The sequence below is a fragment of the Hydra vulgaris genome, chromosome 11 (assembly GCF_038396675.1).
Source record: "Hydra vulgaris chromosome 11, alternate assembly HydraT2T_AEP".
NCBI classification, from domain to species: Eukaryota; Metazoa; Cnidaria; class Hydrozoa; order Anthoathecata; family Hydridae; genus Hydra; species Hydra vulgaris.
Genome location: NC_088930.1, coordinates 41,665,537 through 41,682,305, shown reverse-complemented (window position 1 = coordinate 41,682,305; position 16,769 = coordinate 41,665,537). Strand labels below are relative to the sequence as shown.

Genomic DNA, 16,769 nt, shown 5'->3' with positions numbered 1-16,769 from the left:
ACTATTTTTACCATTGTTTTTATCATTAGTTATAATTATTAGTAAAGTTATCATGATATAGTTAGTATTTGTTTTTTTATTCACATTATTATTTTTTTTGCACCTTGTCTAAAAGAGAAAGGGTATCATTAAAAGATCCGCCCCAGATATGGCAACAGTATTCCATACAAGGCCAGATTTGAGATTTGTAGAGATAGAGAATAGAATCTGGAGTAAGAAAGTTTCAAGCTCGATAAAGAGATGCAACCTTAGCAAATGCTAATTTTGCAACTGATTTGATATATGGTTTCCAAGAAAGATTGGAAGTAAGAGTTAATCCTAGAAGATGAAGAATAGATGACTCATCGAGTACATCACCGTTCATAAATATAGGAGGATCTAAATTATTGCGATAATGATTGGCTGAAAAAAATTGAATTTTATCTGTATTGAAGTTCACCAGCCACTGTAAGCCCCATGCTGTTGCAGAAGTGAGATCCTTTTCAAGCTCAAATGCCCCCTCCAAGCAATCAAAGAGTGTTGGTTTCTTACCACGACAAGAATAAGTAGTAGCATCATCAGCAAACAATACCACCTTAGATGTGAGAATATCTGGAAGATCATTAATGTAAATTAAAAAGAGTATAGGGCCAAGGATAGAACCTTGAGGAACTCCTGAAGTTACAGAATAAGAAGAAGAGTGCTATCCGTCGAGGGCAACTTTTGTACTACGATTGGAAAGGAAGGATTCAATAATCTTAAAGGTGTTGCCAGATACACAATAAGAAGAAAGCTTATGGAGAAGACCAGCATGCCAAACTTTATCAAAAGCTTTTGAAATGTCGAGAGCGATGACCTTAACCTCTCCACCTTTATCTAATGCACGATAAAACCTATCAGTTATTACTGTTAGCAAATCAGCTGTAGAACGAGAAGATCGAAATCCATATTGATGATCAGAAAGTAAGTTATTAGATTCCAGATGAGAAATTAAGTGTTTGTTAATTAAAGATTCAAAAACCTTGCTTATGATTGGAAGAAGACTAATGGGACGGTAGTTAGACGACTCAGATCGCTCTCCAGAATTTTCGAAGATAGGGATAACAGATGTCGCTTTCCAGCAGGCTGGAAAACGAAACTCTGATAAGCACTTGTTGAATAGTTTTGAGAGTATAGACGACAGCTCCGGAGAACACTTTTGCAAGACAATAACAGGTATGTTGTCCAGGCTTCAGTTGTCCAGCTCACAAGCTGTAGAAGAATCTAGGCAGGAAATCACTTTAGATACAGAAGCTGGAGTGATACAAATGTCAAGCAATGGATCAACCTATTTGTTGGCAATATCAGGCAGAACACAACTAGTGGAATCAAGAGATGATATTGATGAAAAGTTTTTAGCAAACAATTCAGCTTTGTCTTTAGGTGAGGTGACAAAGTCTGAACCATACAAGAGAGGTGGAATTGAAGATTTGCCCTTATTATTGATACTATTTAAGATTCTCCAGAAGTCACGAGAGCCTAATTTTTGAGATGAGATACGAGATTTTATGACCTGAGAATAGCGGGCTTTAGCGTTAGACAAAACTTTTTTACAATGGTTTCTAGCAGTAATAAACAGACGTCTGTTTTCTGGAGAATTTTTTTGCTGGTAAATATGGAAGTAACGGTTTCGATTGGTAATCACAGCAGCGCAGTGTGAGGAAAACCACGGAGGAGAGTGAGGCTTGACCTGGAATCATTGAGAGGGAATAAAAGATTCCATGCCAGTCTGAGTCCACGAAGTTATGTAAGAAGCACATTTGTCGACAGGAAGACAAAAGTTTCTACCTGAAGGCCATCACTCAGAAAATCACGGAAAGAATCCCAGTCAGCTTTACTGTAGTTGTAAGAGGTACGATAATAGGGGGATTCAGGTGATGAAGAATAATGAGATATTAGTGTTAGGGAGATCAAACTGTGATCAGAAGCACCTTAGGGTGAATGTGGAGAAACTGAGCACTAACTAGGATCAGAAACAAGACATAAGTCGAGTAGAGAAGGTAAATGATTCGGGTTGTCTGGAAAACAAGTTGGAAAGTTGACTATTTGAGTTAGGGATTGAGAAAGTCAAAAGTTGTGGGTTTTAATGCCTGATGAGTCACTGACACTAGAGCCAAGCCATTCAGTGTGATGAGCATTAAAGTCACTAACCACAACAATATTAGCTGTTGGAAAAAGAGAGAGGGCTTGGTCAATATGATCAGAAATAACATCAAAAAGAGTGCAGTCTTGAGATGAAGGAGAGCAATATAGAACAAAGAGGAAGGCAATAGAGTGAAGTGATGCTAAACGAAAGTACATAAAAGAATAGTCTATGGATCCAAACCTAGTTTCACGACAAATGGGTGAATTGTTACGAATGTAAATGCCCAGGCCAAGCATGTGACTATTGGAGTCTTTACGAATTAAAGGAAGATAACCATCAACACTAAGATCGCAAGATTAGACAGCTGAACTCAAATTAGTCTCACAAAGAGCAAGTAGGTCTGGTGAACTTTGCAAGAGATAAGACTCAACAGATTAAAAGTTACTTCGAAGACCACGAATATTAGTGAATGATAGGTTTAGAGAACTTGGTGATGATGATGGTTTTTTGTGTTTTATAGTTTTTTGGTACTTTATTCATTTTAAATTTGTTGAAGAACTTGACTCAAAGCATAGATAATACTCAGTACATTGTTTAATAGCCCAAGCAATTGCCTCATTATTATTAATAAACCCAAAGCCGTAACAAAGGGCTCCAAATGTGGCCTCTGCAATGCACATCAAAAGTACAAACAGGGACACCATCCATGCTTAACATGGCACTGTTAATACTTTGATATTTTTCAGCTGTTGATGGAATCAGCCTCTTTGAGAGCTACCACAGAGTTCGGGAAACCTGACTACCAGCTGGCCTTAGAACCATAAAACTGAGTTTTAGAGCTCCCTCATTAGGAGATAATATAGTAAGTTGCCTAGTCATACAGAGACACAAGCAAAACCCATGAACTGAGTCAAGAATATGCTGCAATCAACATCCTAAACTAGAAACAATGTATTAAAAATACATCTGCGCCAGCCTAATACATGAAGAAGGGGTGCGAGGCTGGTCAACCGATAGAATCTGTTTACCCCTTAAGTTTTTGCTTAGGAGGCCTTCTACAAGACAGTAGCCCAATGCATTTAACATCTGCCCAAGATGAGTATTTTTATCAAGACACCATCTCTAGCCTTTACTCAACCAAGAGCCCCAAGGCAGAAGGTGTTTTAAGTCAGAGTTGGTATCACCTAGCCTTTGCTTAAAAAGGCTTACCTATGTGAGTTTATAAAATCTTATTGTCAGTTTTCATATTTTATGATTAAATAAATGGATAAAAAAAATTTATATATATATCTATATAAATATATATATATATATATATATATATATATATATATATATATATATATATATATATATATATGTATATATATATATATATATATATATATATATATATATATATATATATATATATATATATATATATATTGTATACATTATGTATATTATATATTTATGTGTATGTATATATATATATATATATATATATATATATATATATATATATATATATATATATATATATATATATATATATATATATTAGATAGGCAGATTTATATAAACATAACAAATATATTAGACCATTTCAAAATTGTATATAAAAAAAATAATTTCTGAACTTTATTTGGGCTACCCATTGATTTGATGTGGTTTGTGGTCAGGAAAATTAGTTCAAAATTGCAAACTTAAATAATGTGTTTTGGGGACAGCTCAACTTACTTTACTTTTTAACAGGTCCCTATTATTTTGAAAAAAGAAGTTTTTTCAAAAGTATTTCATGTTGGGTCTTAAAAGTAGCGAAATAATATAAAAATTTCAAAAAAAATAATAATTTCATACTACAATTATTATTTTAGATTTAATTGCACAAAAACTATGGTTTTTTAACTAGAAATAAAAAAAGTACATTTTTACTAGTTTTTAATAAATATAAAAGTTCTTTGACTTATTTTTTATAAAACAATTATTATTTTTGAAATTTATATATTATTTTGCTTCTTTTGAGTACCAGGTTGACCTACTTTTAACCCCTTAAGGACCAGGCCCAAGATATCTCGGGTCATGCTATATAGTCCAAAAAGACCGAACCCGAGATAACTCGGGCGGTCACATATTTTACATTTAATTATGTATTAGCCCGAAATAATTTGTGAAAATAATCTTATAACAATATTATTATATTAAATCAACTAAGAATCAATCGAATTAATAATATTTAGATTTATAACAGGCTTTTTTTTTATTCTTAATATGTCAATATCTAAGTTCTAAGCATAAAAAAAAATTGATTTTTTTAGTGCATTTATTTAAAAAGTACCGGTCCTTAAGGAGTTAAGGAACTTTTTTTTTTTAAATTTTAGGACCCCATTAAAAAGTAAACTTAATTGAGCTGTTACTATATATTGGAATAATGCTTTGAAACTTTAATGATTTACTTTTTTTCATCACTTAACAACATTTAAACATCTAACCACTTAATTATTAAAAAAGATTTTTTAAAGATATATATATATATATATATATATATATATATATATATATATATATATATATATATATATATATATATATATATATATATATATATATATATATATATATATATATATAAAGAAGCTATAGAATTGTTTAAGTTATAACTAATTTATTTATGTTGTATATATATATATATATATATTATGTATATTATATATTATATATATATATATATATTTATATTATATAGACAGGTTTATATAAAGATAACATATACATATATATATATATATATATATATATATATATATATATATATATATATATATATATATTTATATATATATATAAATATATATATATTATATAAAGCATAAATAAATTAGTTTTAAGTTTGAGCTCCCAAATCCAAACGGTTCAAAAAGTTATGACATTTTGAAATTCAGCCTAAAACGCCCTATTTTTTTCACTTCTGCCATTACTTATTAGTAGTACTTTTAATTGAGTAATTTAAGATCTAGTGGAAGAATGTGGCTAAAAATTTGTACCTGACCATTTTTGAGGGTACTGAATTTAAAAATGTAGATAAAATAGTGAGATGTAAATTTTTTGATAGTTATTTTTTTATTTTAAAATGTCAAATTTTTTGTTCTGTTACCATGGGTTGTGCTTTCATTAATTCTTGGAGTTGCCTATGTCTCATGGATTCGATTTTTTTTCCAAATGAATTAGGTGATCCTAGGCTATCTTTACAAAAAAGATGGTTTTGGTTGCCTAAAGCATAATAAAGATATCTCATTTTAAAATTTAGGCAAAAAATTTCTTTATTTGGCCTCTGTTCTTTATTATAGATTTTATAACGATATTTTTGTGTGAATAATTTAAGTTCTAGTAGAAAAATATGACTGAAAATTGGTACCTGACCATTTTTAAAGGTGTTGAATACAAAGACGAAGAGAAATTAACCCAATTCCTAATATTTTAGGATATTTTTTGTATTTTAAAATGGTATAGTTTTACTTAACCATAAAACAGGGTAACATTTTCTCAAATTGCCTGACTCTCATGGATTTAATTGTGGTGTGTAAAAACAGTTTATTAAGGTTGGCTTTGATATATAACTGAACTTTTGTAAAGTGAATTATCATGAAAAATATAGTTTTGCAATGCCTGCTGTGATGTATAAAATAGTTTTGCAATGCCTGCTGTGATGTATAAATATAGTTTTGCAACGCCTGCTGTGATGTATAAATATAGTTTTGGGATGTCAGTTATGTCTTTTAAATACAGTTTTGAAACAACAGTTAACAATAACAAGTTTCAATAAAAAAAGTTATTTTAGTTTTATAATTAAATATAATTATCTTGTTTGTTCAGACATGCCAAAATTCAGTTTCTTAGTCATGGCAAACAGCCAACAGTGCTCCATCGGAATCAACCTAGAAAGTGAATGTCATCTCACAACATATACATTGTTGCTGGGACTTGAACCTTTTGAAGATATTCCTAAATATGAAAGAGAAATATTAATATGGAGGACTAGGCTCTCAATAATAAATGTCAAACCAACAACTTGTCTCCATTATAAACATATTTATTTGAAGCATTATACTAAATTACTTCATTAAACTAAATTAACACAGTGCTGCAATCCATTTAATACTCATAACAAAGTTATAAAAGGTATTTATAGTAATAATAACTTTTAGTTTTGTGAAAATGTTGTGAGTTACAATAATGAAATTAATGGCAGCCAAATTCTATTTTAGCTATATTTAACGTTTTAGCTGACTCCTGAAAGTGCACTATTAAATGCCATACAACTTTAAACTTTTTAAGGTTTTATTAAAATTTTTATACAAAAAAGAGTTCTTCCCTTTTTTAGGTAGTCTTCATGAAATCAACTTGGATACAGCAAAGTACCTATGCAGTAAAGGCAAATTCGTAGTTCCAGGTGAAAAACTTTGTCCACAATGCAGACATAAATTAGCTTCAAGTGAAGAATCAGAAGAGAACGAGTTGGAGATAAAATTAACTGAAGATAATATGGAAAAAGAAATTATACTGGAATCAACAAGATCATTGCTCAACAGTACTTTATGGGAACTTGAAGTGTCTCCTCTAAAAGTTCATTTACCCAAAACCTCTAACAAGCTTTTACTTGAAAGATAAAAATAAAGCAAGTTGAAGAAACAGTTATTAAGAAGCTTGCAACTGCTCTGGATGTAACCACATCTGATCTTGTTGCACCAAAAAATGAAGTTCTAAAGGAAATTCAAACCAATGCTGACGATCTAGACTTCCTTGTAGAATGCATGAAAGAAAAACTTAAGGTTTCTAACAGAAGGCAGCAACTTCAAATTCTGGCATTAACCCCAAAATCTTGGTCTATCAGAAAAGCATCAAAAGTGTTTTCAGTTTCCAAACAAAAAATTCAAAATGCAAAGTTTTTACGCGACCAAAAGGCATCATAGCATACCCTGATGTGGTTAAACCGCATCGAATCAGTAAAGATGTTATAGAACTTGTAAAGCTTTTTAACCGCGACAATAAGTATCCAAGGCAAATGCTAGATAAAAAAGACTGTAAGTGTTGGGGGAAAAAAATACATGTCAAAAAAATTGATTTTGTGTAACTTAAAGGAGGTCTATGTGGCATATAAGACAAAGTACGCATGCCATAAAATTGGATTTTCTAAATTTTGTAGTCTGCCTACATGGTGCATCCTTGCTGGCCCAAAAGGTACACATTCTGTTTATGTGTGTACAATACACCAAAATGTTAAATTAAGGTTGAGTGCTATAGGCCTTGAAACATCTTACCATGAAATCATTGAAAAGATTGTCTGCAGCAGAAAATCTAAAGTTTGCATGATTCACCAATGCAATAGTTATCCAGGCATACAAGCTGCCCAAAATTATTTCCAGCAGTATCTCACACAAAATGATGATCCAAAAGAGCAATATGACAGTGATGAAAATGAACCGTCAGTGGATTTCGAACAGTGGACAACAACAGATAGAACTGAACTATTAACAATAAAACTTCCATTAAATGAATTCATAGAGCTCCTGTGTGAAAATCTTGATAAAATCACAATCTAGCTATCTAAAGCATCTCAAAAAAACAATTAGTATTGATTAGGCTATTGTACTGGCAGATTTTGCAGAGAATTATACTTTTGTAGTAGAAGACGAGATACAGAATTACCATTGGAGCAAGAGTCAATGTTCTCTTCATCCAAATGTCATCTACTGCAAGAAAGTGAAATTGGAAATATCTTCGTTTTGTGTAATTTCAGATGATTTGAATCATGATGTTGGATTTTTGGAACCAATAATCATATAAAAACTCATATTTATCCCACAATTACAAAAATTCATTATTTTTCTGATGGCTGTGCAGGGCAGTATAAAAGCTGCAAACATTTTTACAATTTATGTCACCACACTCAAGATTTTTCTGTTTGTTGCATCTGGAATTTCTTTGCAACGAGCCATGGCAAATCTCCATGCGAGGGAATAGGTGGCACTGTTAAAAGGCTTGTTGCAACAGCTAGCTTGCAGAGCCAACCACAGGTCATATACTGTCTTCTCAAGCAATGTTTGAATACTGTCAAAAGTCAATCAGTGGGATTACGTTTGTGTACGTCACTGCTAAAGAAATGGAGCTAGTAAGAAACAAACTTACTGATAGACTTTTAATAGCAACCACTATTCCTGGGACAAGAAGTTTCCAAAATGAAAAGGGTATCCGATGGTGATGATTTTTCTCTAACATTTGACTTCCTCAAAAAACAAAAATATGAAATTATTAAAATTGACAATGTTATGAAGTCACAATACCTATTTTGCAAATACGCGATTTTTTCTGGCTTGGTATGGTTTCTGAAGTTGATAAAGAGAATGATGATTTTATGGTAAAGTTTATGCATCGACATTATCCAAGTCGGTCATACTACTGGTCAAAGTGGGATGTTAATTGCTGGGTGCCAAGAATGAATGTCATTTCTCTTGTTAAAACACTGTCAACATCTTCTGGGCATCAGTACCAAATCTCAAAAGAAGATGAAACTCTATTTGAACAAGTTTTATCTTTTCAGTGAAAGTTGGTTAATATTTTACTTTCATTATTTAAATGATGTAAACTTCAATTTTAGTAATATTTGATTATTCCTTTTCATTTTTATTTTTGAACTTTTTTCAATAAAGCAGGTTTTTAATATTTTTCAAAAAAGTTTGCATTTTAGTTTCTTATTTTTTAACACAACATTTGAGCATGTAACCTAAAATTTAGCATGCATCCAATATTTTGAAATAATACCTAATTATTAGAATCATAAATATGCAAATTATGCAAAACAATATAATTTTTTATTTTCTTTCAGAGACCTAAACTTTTCCGAAACATTTTATTTCACAATGAGAGTAAGGCAACTTCAGAAATAAGTGAAATGTAAGTTATGGTTACAAGAAGGAAAAAAAGGACTGTTGACATTTTTAAATTCAAAAATTATTCTAAAAAATTAGGAATTGGATTAATTTCTCTTCGTCTTTGTATTCAACACCTTTAAAAATGGTCAGGTACCAATTTTCAGTCATATTTTTCTACTAGAACTTAAATTATTCACACAAAAAGTATTGCTATAAAATCTATAATAGAGAATAGAGGCCAAATAAAGAAATTTTTTGTCTAAATTTCAAAATGACATATCTGTATTATGCTTTAAGAAACCAAAACCATCTTTTTTATAAAGATAGCCTAGGATCACCTACTTCATTTGATAAGAAAATCGAATCCATGAGACTTGGGCAACTCCGAGAATTAATGAAAGCGCAACCCATGGTAACAGAACAAAAAATTTGACATTTTAAAATAAAAAAATAACTATCAAAAAGTTTAAATTTCACTATTTTATCTACATTTTTGAATTCAGTACCCTCATAAATGGTCAGGTATCAATTTTTAGCCACATTCCTCCACTAGATCTTAAATTATTCAATCAAAAGTACAACTACAAAATTCATAATGGTAGACATTGTAAAAAAAAGGTATATTTTAGGCTGAATTTCAAAACATCATAACTTTTGAACCGCTTAGATTTGAGAGCTCAAATTTTGCATTTTTTCATGTTTCATTAATAGGTACCACTGGTTTAAATTTAAAGAAAATCCAAGGGGTGACTGAAATGGCTGTCCCACTTTTATATGGAATTACCCTTATATAAACAATTTTTGTGCTGCCCTTTTATGTAACTATTACTTTTAAGTTTAACTTAAAGACAAAATTAAACATTATGTAGAATATTATTTATAAAAATGCACTCCAACTATGTATAAAAAAAGATTATATTTATCAAATTAATGCGTTACGAGCGTCACAGAAAAAAGTCGAGAAGTTTTTCCTAGGCTTCGTACCAGACTTTGTAAAACTAAAAATATAGTAAAAGTAAAGATACTGATATAAGTTTTATTATTGTTTTAATTTTTTTTTCAAAAGAGTTTCAGATGATAAGATTAAGATGTAACAAAGTACTTTACAATCATCACTTTGTGTTTGTTTTTCCATAACGGTTACTTGACTTGAATAAAAAGTTTAAGCGCGAATGATTTTATTATTGAAACCAAGTTAAAAATCATTTTCAGTTTGTCATAATATTGTAATTATAATAATATTAATATTAATATCATAATATTATAATATCATAATTATCACTCATAATATTGCTAAGCTTGTTAAAGTAATTTAGAATAATTTAAAATTTAAAATAATTAGAAAGTATTTCTTTTTTTAAATATAAATCACTTATTTAAAATAATTGATGAAAAGAAATTAATATTTGTTAAGAAATAAAAACTTCTAACACATAAAGAAAACTTTTTTAGTTAAAATTTTTTTTATAGTATGTATTGCAATGTTTTTGCTCATTCGATATCGCGTTTTTTTTATTTATAAAATTTGCTTTTTTTTTTTTAATCATAACAGAATGTAAATCTCAAAAGAAAGCTGTTATATTTAATAACATTTTTTAAATGCCTAAATTATATGGTGAACGATCAAAAGCTCATAGGGCAAGAAACAGAAAAGCTTTGTTGGAAAAAGAAAGAAAGGGAAGTTATCAAAGAAGACAGTTATTAACACCAAGAAAAAGAGACAAACAAAAAATCAAGCAAAAGTTGATTTTAAATTTGATAATTTCACTTTTCTGAAAGAATTATTTTATAAACTTATGTTGGGAACAGGGACATTAACCATTTAAACTTTAGTAAAGTATAAATAAATATAGCAGCCTTTAGTTGTCTATTTTAAATTTAACGAACCCAGTATCAAAAAACCATAATTTAAAAAACTTTGATAAAGTTAAAAGTTTATACTTTTACATAGTTTACATAGTTTTTATAACTATTTATCTTTTTTTTTTCTTTTTTTTTTGAAAAAAAAAACATAGAAATGCCTATAAAACATCAAGTAAAAACTATGAAACTCAGCATATAATAACATCAATATGTGCTAAATACACACACCAAATGATTTTTTTTTTTACCATGCCATTCGCTGCAGTTAGTTTGACAAAGTTGTTTTGTTCAGAAGTGGTAAAAAGTAAACATTACGACCTTCACGCAATGCAGAGTTAATTTTTGAAAAAAGTTTATGACTTCAATATTGTAACTGTTGCATACTAAATTATGTAATAGTATTCCACATTTCTGGAAAGTTTCAAGTCATTTCCATTTTTGGTTTATTTTTAATAGCTTAAAGAACGTCAGTTGTTACGACCGCCACTCTCCAGAATTGCCCATATATATATATATATATATATATATATATATATATATATATATATATATATATATATATATATATATATATATATATATATATATATATATATATCCAATTATTGGTATTTAAACTTAACAATTATATTAAAGTTTATTAAAATTAGAAATATTTATGTTATAATTAGTAATAACTAAAAAGTATTTATTATTTAGTTTATTTTTATTTATTTATAGATGTAAGATTTCTTACATTGATTTTGAGGGGCGTTCAGATGGTGAATCAGTGAGGCGAATTTTATCAATTGTAAAACCGAGACAGTTGGTATAATTTTTTTTTTAATTTATTTTATAATTTATAGTTTGAATTTTTGAAAGTTCACATGAATACATCAAAATTAATAACCTTTAGGGATCGTTGATAGTTTATGCAACACTAAGTTTATTTAAAAAACAGAAGTAGGAGATTTTAATCTCTTTTACGCGGCAGTTTTCATTAAAATTAACGTGCAATTTTAATTTTGTATTTAACTTAAGACTCTGCCAAGGAAAACTTTCGACCTTTTTTGTCTTGCTTATTAGTAAAACTTAGCTTTGCATTGTTTATAGATGATCCCTTAAACAATTTAATACAATTAAAAACTTTTTTTAGTTTTTTTACGTGATTTTTTAGACGTTATAAGTTTAAAAACATTTTTTGTGGTATTTTGGATGAATAGAATTTGTTGAAAATTGATATTTCAGAATTTGTTGAAAATAATAAATGACAAATAGTTATCAATAATCTCCATAAATAAAAACTAATGACATGATATTGTCAATAATAGCTATTAGTCATTGACATGAAAGTGAGTAAGGGTCAAATGGATCAGCTTATAAAATCTCTCAGTTTTCAGTTGTTGTTTTTTGTTATTTTTGTTTTTTTAATATAAATAATCAATAACCAATCAATAATCATTGATATCTTGATTCTTTTATAATTTAATTATATATACTTTTTTAACATTCTTGTTTCAGGATAAATACAAATAATTAAAAAGTTTTAAAAAATTTTTTCTTTGATTTTATTTCAATGATTTCTTTACATTTCATTATTTCTTTGATCTATAAAATAAACAGAATAAACAATAACCATTGGTTTAAATGATTTTTCTTATATATTCTTATTCCTATACATACTTTTTACTTTTTAATTATCGCAATTATTATGTTATTATTATTATATTATATATAATTATTACTATTACATTGCAACTAATTACTATTATTATCAACTACATTTATCATATACATACAATTACATTTATTATATACATACAATTACATTTATCAATTTCTATTTATTATTTACTTATTAGGGGTCGTCCATAAAGTATGTGTACTCATAGGAGGAGGGGTTCTTTAAATAGCATACAATTTTTTTTATAGTTTTTATAATTTATTACAACAAGAGAGTTAACAAGTGCTTTTTAACATGCTTTTTCAATTCTTCAACCAAGTCATTTAATTTTTTTACAGTTAAAATGGTTTTAGGTCTTCTCCTATCATCAGAAGCAGACCCTTTCATGGCAATATCTACAATTGCTTTTATTTAACTGTCCTGATCACAGGCTAGCAGTTGACCTTTTGGTACTGAATTTTAAATTCCACACAACTTTTTTCTAATATCTGGATCTAAAGCTTCTATTGCTTTTTTTCTTTTTAGTCCGGTTGCTTTTTGATGAAGTATAAGATCTTGGTTTTTTCTACCAAAAGTTTTTTCTTTTACCCTAGTATTTGGTAGTCTTCTTGTGACTACAAGTTTTTTGTTCAGTAAGATATGCAATATCTTTTTGTAAAATAAAAATTTCATTCTCTAACTGATCTTGTTTCGGGGCTTGTTTTGTTAAAACTTTTGAACATTTTCTTTTTCGCTCTCTTCACTTGTTGTAATTGACAGGGTCACATCAGTCACCCCATCAAAAGTAGTTTTAGATCTGCACACTTTTTTAGTGTATTAGGTACACAGTTCGGTAATTTTGTCCAGTAAAATAAAATATCAACTTTATTTCGAAGTTCAGTTTGTTTTAGCTCTTTCAATTTTTTTTTCAACTACTACATTTAATTTGGATGTTTTACTCTTTGTTTTAATCTCAGACCAGATTTTATTTGTTTCTTGAGACTTTTGCTTTGGTTTGTTTGCAAATGCTTTTAAATATCCTTCATAAATAGATTTGTAAAGTTGTTCCTTTTCACTAGACATTTTTAATCTATAACACCAACAACAACAACAACAAGAAATTTATTTTCCTTACAACCGTTACATTACATAAGTATATGGTAAAGGTAAGTATTAATAATTAGCATAACTAGTAATAATAATTAGCATTAATTATTATTAAGTACTTATTAAAACTTATTATCATAGTAACTAAATAACTTAGCTAAATATAATAAAAATATAAATAACTTAACGTTATTAATAACATAATGAAAGTAGTTCAACAAATTCATTATAATATTTTATATCATAGTAACTAAATAACTTAACATATAATAAAAATGATAACGTAACTAAAGTAGTTCGACAAATTCATTAGAGTGACACAAAATATTAAAAGTAATAATAATAATAACATTAAAAATAAAAGTATTGTAAAATTAAAATATTTATTGAATAGATGGCAATCAAGAATAATATCAATTATGTATTATGTTTGAAGATCTAATTTAAAGCAACTATTAATACTAAAATTTTTATTTTACAATTTATACAAATATAATAATCATTAAAAAATTAAATTAAAATTTTTAATGGTAATATAAATTGCTTTTAAAAAATTGTCCTCTATCTGGTTTTTCTATGTTTGTAGGATCAAAATTTTTTTTTATGCGTGCGATAACCACAAGTAATTTTCTTATGATAGATAAATCTTAGATAAATCTCTTTTAAAATCAATTAAATTGTTCAACACCACACATATATATAAAACATAAATCTGGTGATTTTATGTTGTTTTTAACTCAATTTTTTTTCATATGATGTTTTTAAACCCTTCCACCTTTTGTTGAATTATATTGTTGTATATAATATAGCAATTGTAATACTTAACGATATAAATAATTTTTTTAACAGATTTTGATTCATGGTAGTCCTGCTGCAACTGAAGCGTTGTCACGTTACTGCCAAACTAGCACTCAATTTAATGTTTCAAAGGTTTATACTCCATATACAAATGAGATGGTAGATGCAACTAGAGAAAGTCATATTTATCAGGTACTCAAAACTAGTTTAGTTACACATGATTTAGTTACTATGGTTACACTGAGTATTTCAAAAATCACATGTAGCATAAAACATATATCAAGCTTAAAAAAAAATATTCTTTATAGGTTAAATTAAAAGATTCACTTGTCAGTTCACTTAAGTTTGCAGTTGCCCGAGACACTGAGCTTGCATGGGTTGATGGACAATTAGTTATGGAAGCTCGTGGTGAAAAGTTTAATAAAATAGAACAAGAAAATAGTGAAAAAGTTGAAAAACAAGATGTTGTTCCAGTGCTTGAGCAACTGCCACCTGAAATGGTAAAAAGTATTTTATTAAGTGTGTGTGTGTGTGTGTGTGTGTGTGTGTGTGTATGTTTGTTATAGAAAAGTTTTTAATGCACACATTCAAAAAACAAAAAAAATACTCCTTTAAAAGTGAAGTTAAATTAATTTCAAGTTTTTTTTGGTTTAATATGGAGCTTTGCTAAAGTTAGCATCTAGTAACTGACTAATCTTGGTTTTGGCTAAATTTAGTTTTTTTATAACCAGGCTAGGGCATTATTAAATAATCAAACTGAAGAGGAAATTAGTGCAGACTAAATTAAATAATGTAATTAAATTAAACTTTTAAAAAAAATTGTACATTTTTAAAGCACTAAACTTTTTAAAAGTAAATGAGTTTTGAGTTTGAGTTTATGTATTTCAGAAATCAGTTATATATGCATGTATTACATTTATATATTTTGATGAGAAAGTGCTACTCCAGGCACTTCCATGGTGTAAGAAAAGACACTTGTGTGTCCGATCATTCGTCTATACTGAATTTCAATTTGTAAACACTATCTTTGAACAAGTTGACTGAATCAGCACTTATGGCGTCTAAAGGTAGCGTATTTCATACATTGGCAATGCAATTAATGAAGAAATTGAATCTTTCTTTGCAGTTTTTTATCATTTGATGTTCAAGTCAAAGATGTCTATGCAAATTGGATTTAGAAATCGATGGTGCGTAGACTTGAGAGTTCTCAAAAATGATTTGATCAATACCTTTTGAAAGTTTAAACAGCTGAATCAGATCACCTCGAACTCTCCTTTCTTTAAGTGCAGTTAAGCTAAGATGATGGTGTTCTTCTTATGACAAATGCTTCAAGTTGAATTCTGTTTCCACCCAAGTCAACTATCAAATAATTTTGAATAGATTTGGAGTTACCATGCCCGATGTGCATAACTTTATACTTATCAAAGTTGAGAGGCATATTCCATTTATGCGACCAATCTACTAAGCTATCTATGTCAGTTTGCAAAGTTCTTTTGTCCTTCTCAGATTTTAGAACTGCAAGTATTTTGCAATCGTTGGCATAGATCTTGATGCATTGCTTCTGTTAGTTTATCTCAAGTTTCAAGTAAGTTCGATGTGCATCCTATAATATGAAGAAATCTGTGGTGTTCTTTGAATATTAGATTAGTGCCAAGACAGTGATTTATGATTTTTTCGTGTATAATACCTTTTATAATTTTGCAGAGTACTGATACTAGTGAGGCTGGTCTATAATTGGCTTGGTTCTGCTTTCTGCCTTGTTTAAAAATTGGGGTGATATTTGATTTTTTTCAGAGCCCTGGAACCTGTGAATCGCAAATTGATTTTCGGTAGATCATAGCTAATGGAATTGCGAATGCTGAGGTGCGGTTGCGTAATACTTGTTGGTGTATGTCATCATATCCTTTTGACTTGGTTTCAATGAGCTTTTTTATTCTTTCTTGAACTCAATTTGTCAATAGAAGATTTATGTCTATAGTGCAAAATGCATTTGTATGTGATTCAAAATCTGGCAGCAAATCTGGTTTTTTAGTATTGAATACAGAATGAAAGTAATCATTTATAATATCAAAAATTACAGCACCATAGATTATAATGTTTTTATTGTCATCTTTGAGAGCTTGAAGTAAGTTATTAGTTTCTTCTTTTTGTTTGATGTGATCAAAAATTTTCTTAGGGTCAGTTTTGAAAATACTAACTAACTGATGTTTGTATCTTTGAGTAGCTATTTTTATTACCTCTGAAACATGTTTACAGGATGTTTTATGCTTACTTCTGAGTGTTTCGTGTGTTTTAGTTCCAGAAGCAACATATTGCCTCCAGAGATTACATTTATGAAAAACCG

At 28.7% G+C, this 16,769-nt stretch overlaps 1 protein-coding gene across 1 annotated transcript in view; it reads left to right on the top strand.

Annotated features, from left to right (window-relative positions):
• The window catches only part of LOC100197697 (cleavage and polyadenylation specificity factor subunit 2), a 79,482-nt gene that overhangs the window by 51,035 nt on the left and 11,678 nt on the right, over positions 1-16,769 (top strand). The window contains exons 16-18 of the mRNA XM_065808868.1: positions 11,599-11,686; positions 14,477-14,617; positions 14,734-14,925. Of these exons, the coding sequence (XP_065664940.1) occupies positions 11,599-11,686; positions 14,477-14,617; positions 14,734-14,925 (421 nt within the window). The remainder of the gene's footprint in view (positions 1-11,598; positions 11,687-14,476; positions 14,618-14,733; positions 14,926-16,769) is intronic.